The sequence below is a fragment of the Orcinus orca genome, chromosome 12, assembly GCF_937001465.1.
Source record: "Orcinus orca chromosome 12, mOrcOrc1.1, whole genome shotgun sequence".
Classification (NCBI taxonomy): Eukaryota; Metazoa; Chordata; class Mammalia; order Artiodactyla; family Delphinidae; genus Orcinus; species Orcinus orca.
Genome location: NC_064570.1, coordinates 80,272,201 through 80,292,066, shown reverse-complemented (window position 1 = coordinate 80,292,066; position 19,866 = coordinate 80,272,201). Strand labels below are relative to the sequence as shown.

The window sequence follows — 19,866 nt, the reverse complement described above, 5'->3', positions numbered from 1 at the left end:
TCCAGGTTAACATTAAGGGGTTTGCAAAGAGTTTCCCTTAGACTTGTTTTCAGTACCATGTTTAATTTCCAGATGTTTCTCCCCGTTTTATAATTAATAGTGCATTGTGCTGTCTATCATGCGCCCCAGGTGTGTGGTCAGGGACATGGTGAAGCCTGCTGCCTGCAAAACCCCAAGAAATGTTGAACACCAGCCCCACCAGCCTTCACCGTGAGTATGGCATTGGTTTTATTGACTGAAAATGTCGTCTCTTACACACATCACTGGTTACATATGTATTCATTTACACTGCATGCGGGTGTACAAACTGTGGCTCCTCTGGGGTCTCTGGGGGGTAAAAAGCTACTATTGAATTAGATAAAATGATCTGGAAACAGGAGCTCTGTGTATCAAGCATCTTTATTAAGTGCTGTTTCTAATGTCATATGGGAAGCATAAAGCTAATTAGAGGAAAGAGACACATTTTTTAGGGCTCTAGGGTGTCAGAAATTCTATACATTTTGGATTTAGAATGTATGTGGATCGGAGCCTAAGACTCTAGGAATATGGAGAAAAGATACAGAAAGGGCTACTTTCCTTGTTGTGAATAAGGGAAGTACACAGGTAGTTCATGGCCAACCTCGCACTGGGTCATTTAAAGGTAAGGGACAATCTAAAAGAGGGATGGCCCATTGGTTTTGTTTTTGTTATTGTAACCCCGAGTGTGGATACGTGAAGGGTTAAATGACCAACCTAAGGGAACTAGAGGAGAAACCAAATAAGTAAACTATGTTGAAAATGTGGATTTTGATGAGATGACACTTGAAGAGCTTTAAAATTCTGCAGAGTAGCAAGATATATTCAATCTTTTGAAAAGAATTATGTTCCTGGTAAGAAAAATTAAACATTTCCTGAAAATGTCTCAGCAGTGCTGTTATAATAGCCATTACAGCCAAGTAGTTACTACTGGGGAAATGTCTCTTTCCAAGTTTTTTGCAAAAGCCATTGAAGAAATGTGTCTTGAGAGTGATTTTCTATAGGTTTTTTTAGCTGTCTGAGAATTCTTTGAAATAAAACCAAAATAAAGTAAGAAGATTGTCAAAAGGCTATGAGAAGAAAAGTAAATTTTTGTAATTCTTTTGCTATGTCGTTTTTATTCCCATTGGCAAAGACTGAAATTAAATACGATGTTTAAATGCTTATATTTTGTATGTTACATACAATCACAGATTCAAAATTATTTATGTTTTAGGATAAAAAATTTTGGTAAATAAATTTCAAGAGGCTCCATAGATGGGTTATAGACTTTATCTCAATAAGTATACTCGAATATTGTCTTCTACATTTAGTCAGTACTTTTCAAGGAATACAAATAATTTAGATTTAGCCACAGTAAAAATGGTTTATAATTACATTTTTTAAAGTTCTAAGTTGGAGGAAGTACTCTTAATGATGTTGCCATTTTTTTTCTATAAATGTTCTAGCTATAAAGCCTTTTTCCTGATGGTGGAACTTCGGTTGATAATTCATAAAAAATGTAATGATCCCCACTTTCCATCTCACGTTCTAGGCATTAGAAAACATTTCACTTATATTAGGATTCAAGCAACTTTGGGGCAAGTTCTTTGAGGACTTAAAGTTGATTTTAAGATGTGTTTTATTCCACATATTGAGGTTCCATTTTAATTGGTCCCACTTATTCCAATGTCCACTTAAAACTGGAATTATTAGATGTGAAACAGCTATTGGCATCCTTGCCAATGAGACATTAGATAATGTTTTTTCTTACTTTGTTTCTGCTCTCCGTAGACTTTAGTTGTGGAAATCTTGTTGTAACTTACCATGCACCTAGTGGGACTTTCCTGGTGGCCCCTCTGAAGAGAGTGGCTGAGAAGAAGCAGCTGTCATCTTGCTGGATCCTCTTTTCTGACAATCCCTTCGCTCACCCTATTTTTGTTTAAATTATGATGATGCACTGATGGATTTTAATTAGTCAGATTTGCACTGTGTGTGTGTTTATATAAAATATGTATTACTTACTTTGGCAGAAGTAGGGATAATGGAATATGAACAGGATGTGGACACAGCTGGAGACAAGCAAGTCAATTAATAGGCTATCGCAACAGTCCAGAGAAGGTCTTGACCTACAGGAGTAGCAGAGGGTGTGGGAAGGAAACATTTCAAGAGCTTAGTAAGAAGGCAAACAGGCGGTGCTTAGTTGTCAATTGAATATGCTTTGTAAGGAAAGCGCTTAGGGGGCTGTCATTTCAATGGTTTGGTTGATTGAGGACCGCCAGCTGAGATGGGGAGATAAAAAAGCAAATCAGGCCTATGGGTAGCTGGGCAGTGAGGAGTTCAGATTGTGATACGATGATTTGGGGCACCCGTGCATTACCTAAGGGTACCTGTCGAAGAAAAAGTTGGGTACGTGAACCTGAAGCACTCAGTTAGCTGGGGAACTAGATAACATCCACAAAGGGTACAGAGTTGGAAAAAATAACAGAGCGCCTGGGTAAAACCAATGCTTAAGGAGTAGGTGAAAGAAGAAGCTCCCCTGGCTCAGCTGAGAACTAATGGTCAAAGAAGCAGGAGAAACCATGGTGGTAGAAAGGACTCAGGAAGGATGCCCAACAATAGCAAATGCCACAGAAAATCAATAATTTAAGAGATAAAAAAAATGTGCATTGGATTTGGCCACAGAGGGGTCATTGGTGGCATTTGCCATAGAAGTTTTAGCATATAAGTGAGTGGAAATACTCTATTTCTATAGGTGTGACGAGAAAATGAGAAGTCCGGAGAAGGAGATGTTGATTGTGCATAGTGAGTAGGAAAACAGAGATAGATTATTAGTGGGTGGATAGGGAGTAGGGTGACTGTACTTGGGTCACTTGTATCTTCTATTTTGCAAGTCTAGGTTGATGGCTGCACATGTCAATATACTTTATATTTTGATAACTGTGTGTTTAAACTCTCGGAAGATTCTTTTTTCAGTTATTAAAATGTCACATATTTTAAGCATGCTGCCTAAGTTGTCATCGCTTAATCAAAGTAATAAATATACTAAAAACATTAGTGGAGTTCAATAAATTGAGTTTGATGGCTGCTATTCCTCAGGTATAAGATGCATAGATACAGCAGTTCCTTCCCAAGTTGGGGGCAGCATTACATAATCCACTCAATGGTATTACTACATAATATCTGCAACATTAGAAGTATGTTTAAAACAGAGAAAATGATTCAATCTCCTTGGGGTTGACGGGGTCAGAGAAGGACTTTCAGAGCCTGCGACGGTTCATATGAATTTTGAAGGATGAGTCGTTGAATAGGAAGCAGTTTTAGAATACGGTCTCCAGAAGGAGGAAACAGTTGCCTGGAGGCCCCGAAACATCAGCTTGTGGGGGATGATTTACAACATGTACTCACTGCTGAAGCCTGTGAGTGTCCACGTGTGCGTATCTGTATGTTGTCTGCTTGTGTGGGTGAGAGTGCGTGTGTGACGGATGGTGAGTGGGAGAGAAATAAAGGATTCAGAAGGTGCAGCGCCGACATCTCTGAAGAAGAGGACACTGTTCTAACTTGGAGGACATAAGCTACATGTTGGGTCTTGTCTTTGGTTTTATTTTTAATACGATATTTGAAAGTTGACATAACATTATGGGGTTTTTGAGTTTTTCAAAGTGATCATGGATTTTAAAAGTCTGAGAAACGTTTGTCTACTCATCAATTCCAGCCATGGATGGAAGCAGGTCTAAGCAGGAGAGGTAGGGGGTAGGGCAGATTTGAGAATGTTTGCCGGGTGGTGTAATTAGGGTACAGTGATTCATTAGCTGTGATAATACAGCAAAGTGAAGAGGAGATAACTCACTTTATCTCAAGAGATTGAGTGGATGTGATCATGTCAGGAAGAGAGTTAATTTAGGCAGTAAAACTAGTTTAGATTTAGCATTAGATGTATGTATTAGTGTCCAAAGATATCTCTGATTGAAACATCCAAAGACAGTTGGCTATTCATACCTCAAACTCAAGAGAGACTTAGATGAGTTATACTAATTTGTGAACAATTACTTTATAATAAAACCATTAACATAAATGAAATACCACGGAGAACTATACTCGATATTTTGTAATAACCTATAAGGGAAAAGAATTTGAATATATATATATATATATATATATATATATATATATATATATATATCTGAATCACTGCCATAAGCCTGAAACTACTACAACATTGTAAATCAAGTATACTCCAATAAAAAATAAAATTAAACCATATTTAATAGAAAATAGTTTATGATAAATTTAATTTAATTTCAAAGTTGTTTTACAGAGCTTAAAAAGTATGTCTTCTATAAGACTAATTTTATGTCTCCAAAAAGTGAATTTTAGAAATAACTTCATTATTAAAATACTTTAAGATTAAAAAAAAAGAAGTAGCACAGGGAGAAGGTGTCAGTTTGAAGGAAAGAATGGAAGGGGCAGGATAGATAACATCACAGGACAAAGAGAAAAGGAATTAAGTAAATTATACAAAATCAGACAAGAACAAGCTTGTCTCAGTTTTCCTGGAACTTTCCATGTTTTACTGCTGAAAGTCTCATGTCCTGGGAACCCCCCTCAGTCCTGGGAAAACTGGGATGGCTGGTCACATTAGAAATGCTAAAGTTGGAATATGAAAGCAGAAATCTAGAAAAAGAGTATATAGCCAAGGGAAAACTATGTTTAGACAAACAATGTTTACGTTCCTGTGGACGGTGACATGATCAGGAATACGTCGAATCCAGAGAGGTACATAGATCATATTTCTGTTCAGTCTTTTTTTGGTTTTCCTTTGTTTTTGTTGGTGATTGGCTGCTTTTCAAAATTAAGAAAAAATTAATATGCCATACATACAGTTCACCTTTTCAAAGTGTAAAAGTTACTAGCTTTTACAAAATTGTGCAACTGTCACCACTATGTAATTTCAGAATATTTTGATCACTCCAAAAAGAAACCTAATATCCACTAGCACTATTCCCTATTCCCCTCAAAACCCAGCTTCTAGAAACGAACCTACTTTCTGTCTCTGTGGATTTGCCTATTCTGGACATTTAATATAAATGGAATCATATAATATGCGATTATTTATGTCTGTTTTTCATCATTTAGCATAATATTTTCAAGATTCATCCATGTTACAGCAAGTATCAGTACTTCATTGCTTTTACTGCCAAATAGTATTCCATTGTATGTATATACCACTTTTTAATTTATCCGTTAATGGACATTTGGATTGTTTCCAATTTGTATGCTGTATAAAGCAGCTTTTAACATTTATGTACAAGTTTTTGAGTGGACGTATGTTTTCAATTCTCTTAAGTATAAACCTAGGAATGAAACTTCTGAGTCATTTGGCAACTATATGTTTACATTTTTTAGGAACTGTCACTCTGTGTTTCAAAATAGCTGCACCATTTTACGTTCCTACCAGCAACGTAAGAGGATTCCAATTTCTCTACATCCTGTCAACACTTGTTATTGTCAGTCTTTTTAGTTATAGTCATCTTGTAGGTGTGGAGTGTGTGAATGGTTATCTTATTGTGGTTTTGATTTGTATTTCCCTAATGAATAATGATGCTTAGTATCTTATCGTGTGCTCTTTAGCTATTCGTATTGCTTCTTTGGATAAATATTGATTTAATCTTTTGTCCATTTTTAATTGGGTTATTTGTCTTTATTGTTGAGTTGTAAGAGTTTTTTTTATGTATGATGGGTACTGTATCCTTGTCAGATAAATGATTTGCAAATATTTTCTCCCATTTAGTGAGTTGTCTTTTCATTTTCTTGATAGTATCTTGAAACACAAGTTTTTAATTTTGATGAAGTTGAATAGTTCTCTGTTCCATTGGTTACTTGTAGCTTTGGTGTTTTATCTAAGAAATTATTATCAAATTCAAGGTCATAAAGATTTACCCCTAGGTTTTCTAAAAGAAAGAAGTTTTAGAGTTTTAGTTTTAGCTTGTACATTTAGGTGTTTGATCCATTTTGAGTTACTTTTCATATATGGTGTGAGGTAGGGATCCAATTTCATTCTTTTGCATGTGGACATCCAGATGTCAAAAAGTGGTGATTGCAGACATATCTGTCTTGCTCCTGATACTAGGGGGAAAGCTTTCAGTCTCTCCCTATTAAATATGATACTAGTCATGGGATTTTAGTATATATTGTTTATCAGGTTTAGAAAGTTTCATTCCATTTCTAGTATGTTGAGTGTTCATAACATGAAAGGATGTTGGATTTTCTCAGCTGCTTTTTCTGAACCTATTGAGATGATAATGTGCTTTTCTGTCTTTTATCTTATCAATATGGTGTACCGCTTTATTTTCATATGTTGAGACAATTTTGCATTCCCACTTGGCTATCCATTTTATTTGTTGCTTTATTTGATTTGCTAGTATTTTTGAAGATTTTTGTGTAAGTATTTATAAGGGGTACTGGTCTGTAGTTTTCCTGTGATGTCTTTGATTTAGGTATCAGGGTGATACTAGCCTCATAGAATGAACTTGGAAGTATTCCCTACTATTCTATTTAGGAAAAGTTTGTGAAAGATAATTTTTCATCAGATGTTTGGTAGACTTCACCAGTGGTGCCATCATCTTCTCTTTGTTGTAAGTTTCTTTTAAAAATGCTTATTAAGTTCCTTCTTGTTTGAACATTTGTAATGGGTCTGTATCATTGTGTATGTATGTATAGGTAACTGTATCATATGAAATCCCCACATCTTCAGAACAACTGACATTCAAAAGTCAGTTCTATTTAACTCTTGAACCTTTCGTGATTTGAGGTTATAGATACTTTTGCTTTCTAATTTTCAGAAAATAAACTTAACATTATCTCTCTCTCCTCTGTGTGTGTGTGTGTGTGTGTGTGTGCAGGACTGATTTAATCATATAAAAATTACCAGTGTAACCTCAGAGTCTGGGTTCTGTGTAGTTACAGACCAATCAGAAAGAAAGTTAGTATCTAAAAGACCTTGTAGATACAAGTTCCTGAATACTGTTGAGATTCTTTGGTTTGAGTTTCTCTGATTACCTTTAGAAAAACTGAGAAACTGGTTTTGATACACTGTTTTTTATTTTTACCTAGTTTTCTTTTGTTTTGTTAATTAGACGTTTGTAAGTCCTGTAATTAATTATCAATTTCATTCATTTAACAAAAAATGAATTTATGTCTGGGTAAAAATTCAGATTGTTGAGTCTCGGGATTTTCCTTGGCCACTCGGTCTTTGTCCTTTCTACTTCCTCTTTTCCAGAATTGTTTTCTCTGTGCAGTGGTAACTCACGTCTTGGACTGGGTCATCCAGTACCATCTGCCTTGAGGCTTTTGACTTGGGCATGTGTGTCACACACACTGTTCTTTTCCCTTCTCACAGCTTCAGATGAGTCAACCTTGAATTGACAGGGAGCCTGCCTCCATATTTTTCTTTTAAGAGACATAGTTTTTCAGATCTCAAGGGCATGGCTTGTTTCAGCAACAACAATCTTTGTTCAGATTTGATTATAACATAGGGACTTCTGAGGATCAACATGTATGGGACTAGAATTAATTTAATCATGGAAATGTGGTAGCTTATAGTTAACCTAATTTTAAAATAGTCAACCTTGAGGACCAAAAATATAACTGAGAAAAATATGTATTAATATATTTACTTTTCCCATAATAGTATGGGAAATCTACATATATGTGTATACTTGAAAATATGATTTTTCATTAAAAATCACGTATCTAACAGCAAAATTATATATCAATATTGCAGTAGATAACAGAGTAGACAAAATTGTCTTTGAAGTTGTAAACAGTTGGACAGCAGCCCTTGTCATTGTGTCACTGTGCTTTTAAGGTCCACTCACCACACGTGATCTTCAGGCTGTGTGTACTGATGCCCAGAGCTTTGTGTCTTGCACTAGTAGCAGATGGAAGAAGGTCCATGGCTAACACTGAAAATTGGCAACCCACTGGCAGACCATCACCACCTCAGGCACACCTCTGTCGTGGATCCAGGGGCTCCTTTCAGTGGTCTGAGAGAGACAGTGGATGCTGGAATTTAGCCTCCGCTTTTCTCCATTTTCCCTGATCTTGCCCCTCTGCTCCCCCTGAGCCTCCTGGTGTTTTGTGCTCCTGAAGTTCTGCAGATTTCATACTCAATTTTTTCCATATTCTGCTGAATTTTGATCTCAGTGCAGGTGTGGTCAATGAAGACAAATCAGCTTCGGATGAGAAGGTACCATTGAGCAAAAGGGACTTGAACATCTTCAGCTGGTGGAAGAGTGTGTGGTGGGGAAGCACTGCTGGCTCTACAGTGAATCTGGCCTAGTCCTTCTCCCTTCAACAAATATTTATTTACTCTGTGTCGTGCACAGAGCCTGGCGTCAGGCACTTGTGGTGATGATGAACAAACCAGAGTCCTTGTCCTTGTAGAACTTAGCATGCAGGAGGAGAAGATCTAAACAACAAACTAACGTACATGTTAAAACTCTTCCTTTTTAACCAGAGCCTAAATGAAGTGCAGGGAAGGAGACCACACAGGGGAAGCTGTTCAGGGAGCAGACTCAAGGTCAAGGAAGGCTCTGGGAGGAGATGAGGTTTAAGGAGAGACTTGAAAGTTGAGAAGTCGGCCTTGAGAAGAGCCAGCAGAAGGCAACTGAGACAGAGAGGATGGTACGTGCAGTGGACCTTATAAGGAAACCAGTGTAGTGTGGTTAGGGAAGGGCAGAGAAAATCGAGGATGAGGTGGGCAGTGGAGGAGATGAGCAAGGGTTCCATCTAGGCCTTTGGATTTTATGTAAGTCTGTGGAGAAGCTCTGAAAGCCATTCACAGAAGGGAGGATCATGGTCCAATGTAGCTGGCCAGTGGGTGGGAAGAAGACGAGGGACTTTGGGAGCCAGTTGTGGTCGTTTCGGCAGAACATGACGGTGGTTTGGACTCTGCTGGTGGCCATAGAGGTGGAGCAAGTGGAATTCAGTGAACTTCAGTGGAATTTAAGGAAGCTTTGGAAGCAATGAAAGAGAAGAGGAATTTCTGCTGTGTACTGGAGGGAGGGGGCTTCAAGTCATGTGTGTAATCCCCCATATGCTTGATCGGTCCTGTGTGCATTAAATGCATAGTATGTAGGAACATGTTCTCATAAAGTTTTTTTTTTATTATTTAATAGAGAATTTATTTTGGGTATTGAAAAATATTTTTTCTTTTTTAAGATTTATTTAATTAATTACTTTATTTATTAATTTTTTTTAACATCTTACATAAAGTCTTAAGCATCCTGTTTATGTATCTTCAATGTATCTTCAATGGCGTATGTAAGCGACAAATTTAGTAATCACACCTTATCACTTTAGGTAAATTTGCAAAGACCTTCAAGTACTGAAGGTGAAAAAGGGTGAAAAGTAAAATTGAGTAATAATTGAAACATGATTAGACTTCACCATTTTAAATAAATTTGTTCTTGTGCGATTTTTTTTCGCTCTGACATTCTGTTGGGATAGATTTAATAATTCTGTAGGTGTTTGGATACACTCGAGGAAATGAATATTTTAAAATATATACTACTTTTAAAAATATTGCTCCTTTTTTGAAAGGTGTCTCATTTTTTTGAGTAAAATTCAGCCAAGAAGAAAGGGATCATGTTTTCGTTTGCAAAGGATCTTTTAGCTATTTTATTATGTATTTTATTTTATGTATGTATTTATTATGTATTTTATTATGAATGAAGGTATTATTCAGAGACAAGCAGCCGTTTCTGTACTATTTTCAGCCACATGTTTACATCAAAATGTGATGAGTTTCAATTTTTGCTAAGTTCACTTTTTTTTTTCTTATACTATAAGAGGTATTCAATGTCATAGTCATAGTTCTATTACCAACTGTAGCAGGGGTCATATTGATCAGGTGATAATAGAAAAAAGTTCCAACTAAAAAAAACATGGTTTTGTCTTTTAGAATAAAGTCAGTACAGCCAGTAACTTGAAAATAGAGACTACTGAGAACACTGACATTTCCGATTCATGGTTATAATTAGGAAGTGACAGAATTTTTTTTTAATCGTGTGGCTTTTATAGACCTCATTCTCTTTGTATGATGTGCTGGTTTCTGCAAGTCATTCTATGCCAGTTTACAAAATCATACAAAGCTCCTCTTTCTGCTGTAACTATTTTAAGATAATATTGTGTTTATCTCTGTCTGAGTGCTCAGAGGAGAAGATGACTTCTTCTCGGGAATTAAAAGAGTTTTTGTCTTTAGGAGTAGAGCTGTAGTAGTTTTATATGTAACAGCTATGTTTTGTGGAAATTTACTAGTGATTAATTCCTTTCACCAATTATCCCTTGCTGACTGAACTAGGTCCTCTTTTAATGGTCCTCTGAGCAGCTCCTATGTTGGTGACCCTGATGTAGGAGGACTTTATCCCCTGTATACTGTCCCTGTCCTTTGTTCCTGTGAATAGAGTATGTTTTAGCTAAATGCAATTTTTCCCCCTCTTGTGCAGAGCATCTGACTTGAATCCTATTCTTTATCGTCTTGTTGATTCCATCAGGAAGCCGAAAGGTCATGTTTACCTTAAGCCTAGGGCCAGCCCCAAGCAGCCAGCTTAGTGGATCTTCATCCCTTCTGCTTTCTTGGGCTAAGTGATATTTGTCCATAAGAACTTTTTTTTTTTGGCGGTACGCGGGCCTCTCACCGTTGTGGCCTCTCCCGTCGCGGAGCACAGGCTCCGGACGCGCAGGCTCAGCGGCCATGGCTCACGGGCCCAGCCGCTCCGCGGCATGTGGGATCTTCCCAGACTGGGGCACGAACCCGTGCCCCCTGCATCGGCAGGCGGACTCTCAACCACTGTGCCACCAGGGAAGTCCCCGAATAATTATTTTTAAAAGATATCCTAAGGAAACTAAGGTTGCACAAGCTCCAGAAAATCTTCGACTGAGTTAATGTCAGCTTTGCATCGAGCCACATGATAGGGTCAACAACCAAGCTTGGAGGGCGTATGGACTTGGGCTGCATATGGTGGACCCCACGTGGACCTGGGAAGTGGCTTGCCCGGGGTGACTCGGCAGGAAAGGGGCAGATCTAGGTCTAGAATTCAGGTTATCTGGGTTCATAATAGCAGACGGATTCAAAATATGCAGGTAATCCACATTATTACCAAGGAGAAGAATTTTGCAGTTCTTCAGGGAATAATGAGTAAATTCTAGCTTTTTAAAGGTTTGAACTATATATTTTCAGTCCTTGCTCTGCTACTCATTTGCTGGAAGACATTGGCCCAGTTCTTTTAACTTCCTAAATCCTTAGTTTTCTCATCTGGAGAATAGGAAGAAAATCATTTCCAGTTATCTCATTGAGAGTTTTTGAGTATGAAATGAGGTAAAGTACATGAGAGAGTTGTGAATAAAGTACTATATAAATATTATTCTACAAAAGTGGAAGTCAATAATCTCAATAATATTTTATCCATTTACCAAATATTCACCAAGTCTTTATATATATATAAATTTTGGCTAATCCAGTCAAAACATGACTGTATCTTTTCTTATTTATTACTGTTTCTTATTGAGAGGAGTGGTATAAAAAGGCATTGGGAGGGGCTTCCCTGGTGGCGCAGTGGTTGAGAGTCCGCCTGCCGATGCAGGGGACATGGGTTCGTGCCCCGGTCCGGGAAGATCCCACATGCCGCGGAGCGGCTGGGCCCGTAAGCCATGGCCGCTGAGCCTGCGCGTCCGGAGCCTGTGCTCCGCAACGGGAGAGGCCACAGCAGTGAGAGGCCCGCGTACCAAAAAAAAAAAAAAAAAAAGCATTGGGGGACTTTTAAAAAGCATAGACCCCACCTCATACCACCCCATCATCTATCCAGTGTTCCCTGCTGTGCGTGAGTAGGGAGGCCAGGAAATGTGTATTTAGATCATTTGCCCAAGTTATCCTGACGTAGGCTCCTGATTTAAAACCACTGGTATGTACCACTGAGTTGCTCAGTGAAAATGAACATTTGCTGGGATGACTGATCTTTTCATAAACTAAAATTAATGTGAGCATCACTGAATTCTACCTCTCTTCTAAAACTCACGTAGAGAGGAAATAAATACCGGCAATATTATTATTAGAAAGTCGCTGTGCCTCAGGGCCCAGCCTGGTTACTCTGTGAATCACTGCTATTTCCTCTGCTCTTCTACAGTCTTTTGTCCAGGACAAGAACGGTCTGCCTCTGCCAGGAGAATAGATGGTCGTTGTGCAAAAACAGGGAGCTTATAGTCAAAGGAGAATTTGTACCCACAGCTACTTCTGCTGGTATTAGAAGGAAGGTATTAAATAGAAGGAAAAGATTATGCCCAGGACCTTGGCAATCTATGCAGCAAACAAATATTTATTTAGTGAAAAATGATTTGGGTAGATAAATGAATGCACTCATCTATTATGCATTTCACAAATATTAAACCTTGTGAATGTGTCTAGATATCTTTAATGATTTCAGGTAGCAACACTAATGATCTATAATTGAGGTCATTGGTAGACAAATTCAGAACATGACGGGCAGATGACGACAGGCTGACCTTTTAAGTCATATTTAACGCTGGGTAATGTTAAATAAGATTTCCATCGGTTCAGATGACCCAAATGTGTAGTGTCTATTTTGACATTCATTCATTCATTTTACTCATTCATTCAACAAATATTGTAGACTTATAAAGCTATTAAGAAGATGTAACTTGGGCTGACAGACAGGTAAACAAATAATTACAATGAAGTATGAGGATAAGACTATGAAAGGGCTTACAGATTGCCATGAAAGCACAGAGGAACCTAACTCAAAATGGGAGGTGAGGAAAACTTGTTAGAGCCAGTAATACTTAGCATTTCATTGTATTTATATTAATATTTAATTATATGTTATCTGATATTTTTTCTGTAATTAAAAAAAAATGTTTATTGAGCCCAAGCTATGTTCTAAATACAGTACTAAATTAGAGGATGAGGGAGGGAAGCTTCCCAAAATAATGTTAAGTAATAGGATCTGCCCTCAAGTAGTTTATAATTTAATTGTTGGAGATGAGGGAGGGATGGATGGATGGATGGACGGATGGACAGGTAGATGGATAAGTTGGTGGCTTTGTAGGTATAAAAGATACCTTACAAAAATCAGGTGAATTCCTTAAAAAATGTATATGGAATTTTTTCAAAGCGGGGTATATATATCAATACTTGTGGCTAAAGTGGTGTGGAGTCAGGAAGAGCTACAGGGGGAAAAGAAGCACTTTAGATTTCCATCAAGACTGAGTAGTAATTGGATAGAAAGGAGAGTTTAGGGCATCCCAGGCTAAGAAAACGAGTTGGCTAACAGTTCAGAGTGAGAATGAAGCAGTCAGGCAAAGGGGGCATTGAATATGCAATCTGGCTCAAGAAGCATGTTTGGCAAAGGAGTTGGGGAATATAAACTGATAAAGGAAGGCTGGGACCAGTTTATAAACATCCTTACAGTCCTGGATCAAGAACCTCGTTTTACTCTGCAGGAAGACATGAAAGTATCTGACCGTGGAGGTACCCAGTTGAAAGGAACGTTTCAGGATGATGGATTTTTCAGAAGTATGCATGATGGATGATAATAGGGCTTTCCTGGAGAGCAGGAGACAAATTAGTAGATGATTAAAATAGATCAGACATAGTTAATAATAGTAAGAACAATGATCGCGGTTAAGAAGAAATAGAGGAGAGAGAGAGCATCTGGAAGGAAAAGCAGTGGCTTTGGGGATAAGTGAATGGACCAGAGAAAGGAACAGAGAGAGGAAAGACTCAAAAACTATCTAAGAATTTGAGCCCGGGAGTTCCTTAGGAAAGTTAATAAAAAAATAAGGAAATGGAAAAGGCATGTAGCTCTAGGGAATTACATTCCCTAAAATAAACACTTTTTTTCCTGCTGCCTTAGGGAAATCCATAAGAAAGAAGTCTCTCTGGCACAATGGAGAGAGCTACTTTATATGGTAGCATCACAAAGGAGAAGAATACATACCTAATTCTCAGAACCTCTCACCAGTTATGCATCAGGTTAGAGCAGAAGAAAGTCTAGTTTTCGCTCTTAGCTGGTTCTCTATCCACTGTGGTAACAATAACTGCAATCATATACTCTTCAGTCTTAGGCACTTCATGTGCATTTAACCCTCACAGAATTTTATAAAGCACAATGATTATCTTCATTTTATAAAGAGGAACCTGAAGTGCAGAAATGTAAATGACTCGCTTGTGTGCCTACACCCACTGATAGCGAAGCAGGATTCGAAGCCAGGCGGTAAGATGCCAGACCCCAAGCTTCAGGCTTGCTCAGAGGCAGGCACTGCTGGTAATTCATTTCAGGATCCACGTGAGGACCCACTGATGGCTCCCTCTCTGCTCAATCCTGGGCTGTGCTCTAGGAGGTTAGAAGACAAGGATGTCATAGTGTCCTTTTTTTAATTGAAGTATAGTTAATGTACAATATTGTGTTAGTTTCAGGTGTACGGCATAGTGATTCAGTTTTTTTTTCAGATTCTTTTCCATTATAGGTTATTACAAGATATTGGATATAGTCCCCTAGGCTATACAGTAGGGCCTTGTTGATTATCTATTTTATGTAGAGTAATTTGTATGTGTTAATCCCAAACTACTAATTTGTCCCCCTTCCTTTTGTAACCGTACTTTGGTTTCTATGTCTGTGAGTCTGTTTCTGTTTTGTATATACATTTATTTGTATTATTTTTATATTCCACATATAAGTGATATCATATATCTTTCTCTTTCCCACATTTCACTAAGCATACTATTCTCTAGGACCACCCACATTGCTGCAAATGGCATTATTTCATTCTTTTTCATGGCTGAGTAACCCTCCATTGTATATATGTACCACATCTTCTTTATCCATTCATCTGTTGATGGACACTTAGGTTGTTTCCGTGTCTTGCCTACTGTAAGTAGTGCTGCTGTGAACATTGGGATGCATGTATCTTTTTGACTTAGAGTTTTTGTTTTTCCAAGATATATGCCCAGGAATGGAATTGCTGGATCATATGGTAGCTCTATTTTTAGTTTTTAAAGGAACCTCCATACTGTTCTCCACAGTGGCTGCACCAATTTACATTCCCACCAACAGTGTAGGAGGTTTGTTCCCTTTTCTCCACACCCTCTCCAGCATTTCTTATTTGTAGACTTTTTGATGATGGCCATTCTGACCAGTGTGAGGTGATACTTCATTGTGGTTTTGATTTTCATTCCTCTAATAATTAGTGATGCTGAGCATCTTTTCATGTGCTGTTGGCCATCTGTGTGTCTTCTTTAGTCTATTCAGTTCTTCTGCCCATTTTTTGATTGGGTTTTTAGTTTTTTTGATATCGAGTTGTATGAGCTGTTCATATGTTTTGGATATTATTCCCTTGTCGATCTCATCATTTGCAAATATTTTCTCCCATTCCATAGGTTTCTTTTGCTGTGATGTCAGTGTTCTTGATTCATTGAATTCACAATAGTTGGGAGTTTGGTGGACATAATATATATAATCAGTTATTAAGTAACATTCTCCGTGACATTCACCCCAAGTTGGAACAAATTCATGGAGGTTATAAAATCTGATAGATATAGAAGAATGGACAGAATTGCTCTCATGAGTTTTTGCACCTAAGCTTCCTCATATATGAAGTAAGTGGACTCTTATTTCTTTTGCTTGAAGAAAGGGAAGGTTAATTTTAAATTAAAGATGAGCTTCTGCAGTATTTTAAAAGTATACTAGAGCTACCCTGGTGGCGCAGTGGTTGAGAGTCCGCCTGCCGATGCAGGGGATACAGGTTCATGCCCCGGTCTGGGAAGATCTTACATGCCGTGGAGCGGCTAGGCCCGTGAGCCATGGCCACTGAGCCTGCGCGTCCGGAGCCTGTGCTCCGCAACGGGAGAGGCCACAGCAGTGAGAGGCCCGCGTACCGAAAAAAAAAAAAAAAAGTATACTAGTCATTTGTCAAAAACATAGGCAGAACACTCTATGACATAAATCACAGCAAGATCCTTTTTGACCCGCTTTCTAGAGAAATGGAAATAAAAACAAAAATAAATAAATGGGACCTAATGAAACTTAAAAGCTTTTGCACAGCAAAGGAAACCATAAACAAGATGAAAAAACAACCCTCAGAATGGGAGAAAATATTTGCAAATGAAGCAACTGACAAAGGATTAACCTCCAAAATTTACAAGCGGCTCATGCAGCTCAATATTAAAAAAGCAAACAAACCAATCCACAAATGAGCAGAAGACCTAAATAGACGTTTCTCCAAAGAAGACATACAGATGGCCAATAAACACATGAAAGAATGCTCAACATCACTAATTGTTAGAGAAATGCAAATCAAAACTACAGTGAGGTATCATCTCACACCAGTTAGAATGGCCATCATCAAAAAATCTACAAACAATAAATGCTGGAGAGGGTGTGGAGAAAAGGGAACCCTCCTGCACTGTTGGTGGGAATGTACATTGATACAGCCTCTATGGAGAACAGTATGGAGGTTCCTTAAAAAACTAAAAATAGAACTACCATATGACCCAGCAATCCCACTAGTGGGCATATACCCCGAGAAAACCATAATTCAAAAAAAGTCATGTACCACAATGTTCTTTGCAGCTCTATTTACAATAGCCAGGACATGGAAGCAAACTAAGTGTCCATCGACAGATGAATGGATAAAGATGTGGTACATATATACAATGGAAAAAAGAAACGAAACTGAGTTATAGTGAGGTGGATGGACCTAGAGTCTGTCATACAGAGTAAAGTAAGTCAGAAAGAGAAAAACAAATACCGTATGCTAACACATATATATGGAATCTAAAAAAAAATTAAAAGGTTCTGAAGAACCTAGGGGCAGGATAGGAATAAAGATGCAGACATAGAGAATGGACTTGAGGACATGGGGAGGGGAAAGGGTAAGCTGGGGCGAAGTGAGAGAGTGGCATGGACATATATACACTACCAAATGTAAAATAGATAGCTAGTGGGAAGCAGCCGCATAGCACAGGGAGATCAGCTCGGTGCTTTGTGACCACCTAGAGGGGTGGGATAGGGAGGGTGGGAGGGAGATGCAAGGGGGAGGAGATATGGGGATACATGTATACGTATAGCTGATTCACTTTGTTATACAGCAGAAACTAACACACCATTGTAAAGCAATTATACTCCAATACAGATGTTAATAAAAAAGTATACCAGTCATTTGTCAATAAATTATGTGCTGCCTTGGGACATGTTTTCTTGGGTTGCCTTTGTTGATTTTCAAAAAAAATATTTTATTAACTTTTCATATTTTTTCTGTATTTTGTCTCCCCACCTGTAGTGTTCACTTCTTAAAGGCAGGGGTTGTATTTTATGAAAGTCCTTGATCTGCTCTAATGCATAATACTGTGCTACACCAGTGCAACCTGACATAAGTTGCTTTCTTTTCATTTGAACTTTGATTTGGTTTGATTTGAATAATGGGTTCCAATTGACAACTGATTCCAAAATGGATTCCCTTATCCCCCTTACTGTGAATGGTAAAGTGAGCTGATAAACATGAAAAATTAGAGAATACATATGGAGAATCAGGGAGGAGAATGAAAGTCTCTTTCATTCATTCCTTTGATTTTTCTAGTTCTGCCTTTCCTTAACATACCAGAGAGCTATTTCCACCATCTGTTATCCTTTGAAGCATTAAGAGTGTTAAAATACTTGGGCTGGTCCTTTGCAGTGTCATTTACTATGAGAGCTCAGGGGATAGTTTGGGGCCATATTTATGAGAAAAGTTCACACTTGGAAAAAGTGTGACTTTGAGTTAGATTTCATTGTGTGTGTATCTCTCTGTGTATAGATTAAATTTAGATATTTTTTTTTTGCACTTACAGTGAGTGGGATCTCATGTACTACTGTACTCTCTGTAGCGACCAACACAGCACCTTACACACCTAAGGGTGCTCAAGTACCATGTTATTTGGTCCGAGTAAAACTGAGTTCTGCATATCCTTCCACGTCGCCCCCCACCTAACACGCGCATCCTTCTCCACCTTCCCTCCTCTCTTTGCACCATTTCCACCCTCCGAGTCATCTGGACAGGAACCCCCGGTTATTTTCCACTCCCCCTACCTTGGGTTCCCTGGTGTGATCAGTCACTAGGTCCCATCAGCTCCGGTTCTCAATCAGCTCTCACACCTGCTCTTTCTTTGCATCCTTGCTGCCATCCTTTTATTCCATACTCTCCTTCTCTTTCACTTGGAAACCTAGTTGACCTTGCTGTCTCTTCTTGCTCTAGTCTACACCACCCCACGCAGCTGTGGACAGGGCAGCTGCCCTGTAATAATCCAGCCCCTGTGCTGTCCAGTGCCTGGCTGTCTCACCTCCCACGAGGTCTTTTCCCGTTCAGACGTTTCACAGAGTTGCATTACTCCCTCTTCACTGAAGATGCTCTCCCCTCCTGTCTCCACCCAAGCCTTTGCCGCTGCTGGTTTCAGTACCAAATTTTCTCACCCACCTGACTTTCAGGTCTCTGTTCACATGTCATTTTCTCCAAGACTTGACCTGAACGACCACCTCACCAGAATTTATTCTTCTGCCGAGCTTTGGTGACAGCTCTCTTACCTAAAGCACCTATCACTTAACCACCTCTTACTTGTGTGTGTGTCTTAGACCTGCCGTGAGTTTACGAGCTCTACTTTAGTTCTTCTCTAGTTTCCTAATTCTTGTAGAAGAGGGTCAGTAGTTCTCAGTGGGATTGGACACCAAAATGAAGCCGCCTAGAGCACTCCTGTTCTCCCCCTCTATCTCTATCTGTCATTAAAATATGAAATTTGGAGGTTATGTTACACAGGGAAAGGCTCAGTATTGTATTATCCAGACAAAATAAATTTTGTTGTTACTGACAAGAACTTGATGTTCTTTCTTTCAATATTGGCATAGGAATTGTGATTTTTATTTTGATAACGTTGCAAATTGCAAGGCTAGCTCAATAAATATTCAAAGTAAACGAGGATTTGGATACGGTTACCAAAAGAGTGAGGTTGCAAAATTTGCAGGAAAAATGATGACTTGCTATGTACTTTGTGTTTTCTTCCTAGACCCTATTTTGAATGTTCAGATTTGGGCCAAATGGACTAATTTATGTTTTTCCTGCACAAATTTTATATTTATCAACTCAACAAAATTTGGGGGCAGTAAATTGTATCTCAATTTTAAGTACAGATATGAAGCCGCTATTTACATAGCAAAACATCCTATGTAAGCTTTTAAGATATTCTTCCCTAAATCCCACTTGCATCATATTACTTCCTGATTCAAAAATGTATTTTGGGGCTTCCCTGGTGGCGCAGTGGTTGAGAGTCCGCCTGCCGATGCAGGGGACACGGGTTCGTGCCCCGGTCTGGGAAGATCCCTCATGCCACGGACCGGCTGGCCCCGTGAGCCATGGCCGCTGAGCCTGTGTGTCTGGAGCCTGTGCTCTGCAACGGGAGAGGCCACAACAGGGAGAGGCCCGCGCACCGCAAAAAAAAAAAAAAAAGTATTTTGGTTTGCTGTTACCTATCAAGTTAAGCCTAAAATTCAATGTCTGGATTTCGTGGTTTGTCCTCATCTTTATTCCTTTCTGTTATGTTTCTCTTGCTTACATGTTTCTGCCTACTTTTAGCAACATGCCAAAACTCATGCAATGTGTTAATATTTGTTTTTTACTTATTGGTTGGTTTATTCTAAATTGCTATTGCTGATCATTTTAACGGCTGTAACAAGCATGTATTAGAAACAAGGAGACTATTTATAATCTGATTTCTGCAGTGTGTTTATATCTGAGATTGAGGAGAAGACAAAAGGCTTGAGAAACATCTCT

The 19,866-nt window shown here is 38.6% G+C and overlaps 1 protein-coding gene across 16 annotated transcripts in view; it reads left to right on the top strand.

Annotated features, from left to right (window-relative positions):
- RIMS1 (regulating synaptic membrane exocytosis 1) overlaps positions 1 to 19,866 on the top strand; it is a 473,493-nt gene that overhangs the window by 73,860 nt on the left and 379,767 nt on the right. For 15 of the 16 annotated variants that reach the window (XM_049695398.1, XM_049695397.1, XM_049695400.1 and 12 more), the window contains exon 2: positions 130 to 210. The exons of the other annotated variant lie outside the window; for it this stretch is intronic. In XM_049695398.1, the coding sequence (XP_049551355.1) occupies positions 130 to 210 (81 nt within the window). The remainder of the gene's footprint in view (positions 1 to 129; positions 211 to 19,866) is intronic. 16 annotated transcript variants of the gene reach the window in all.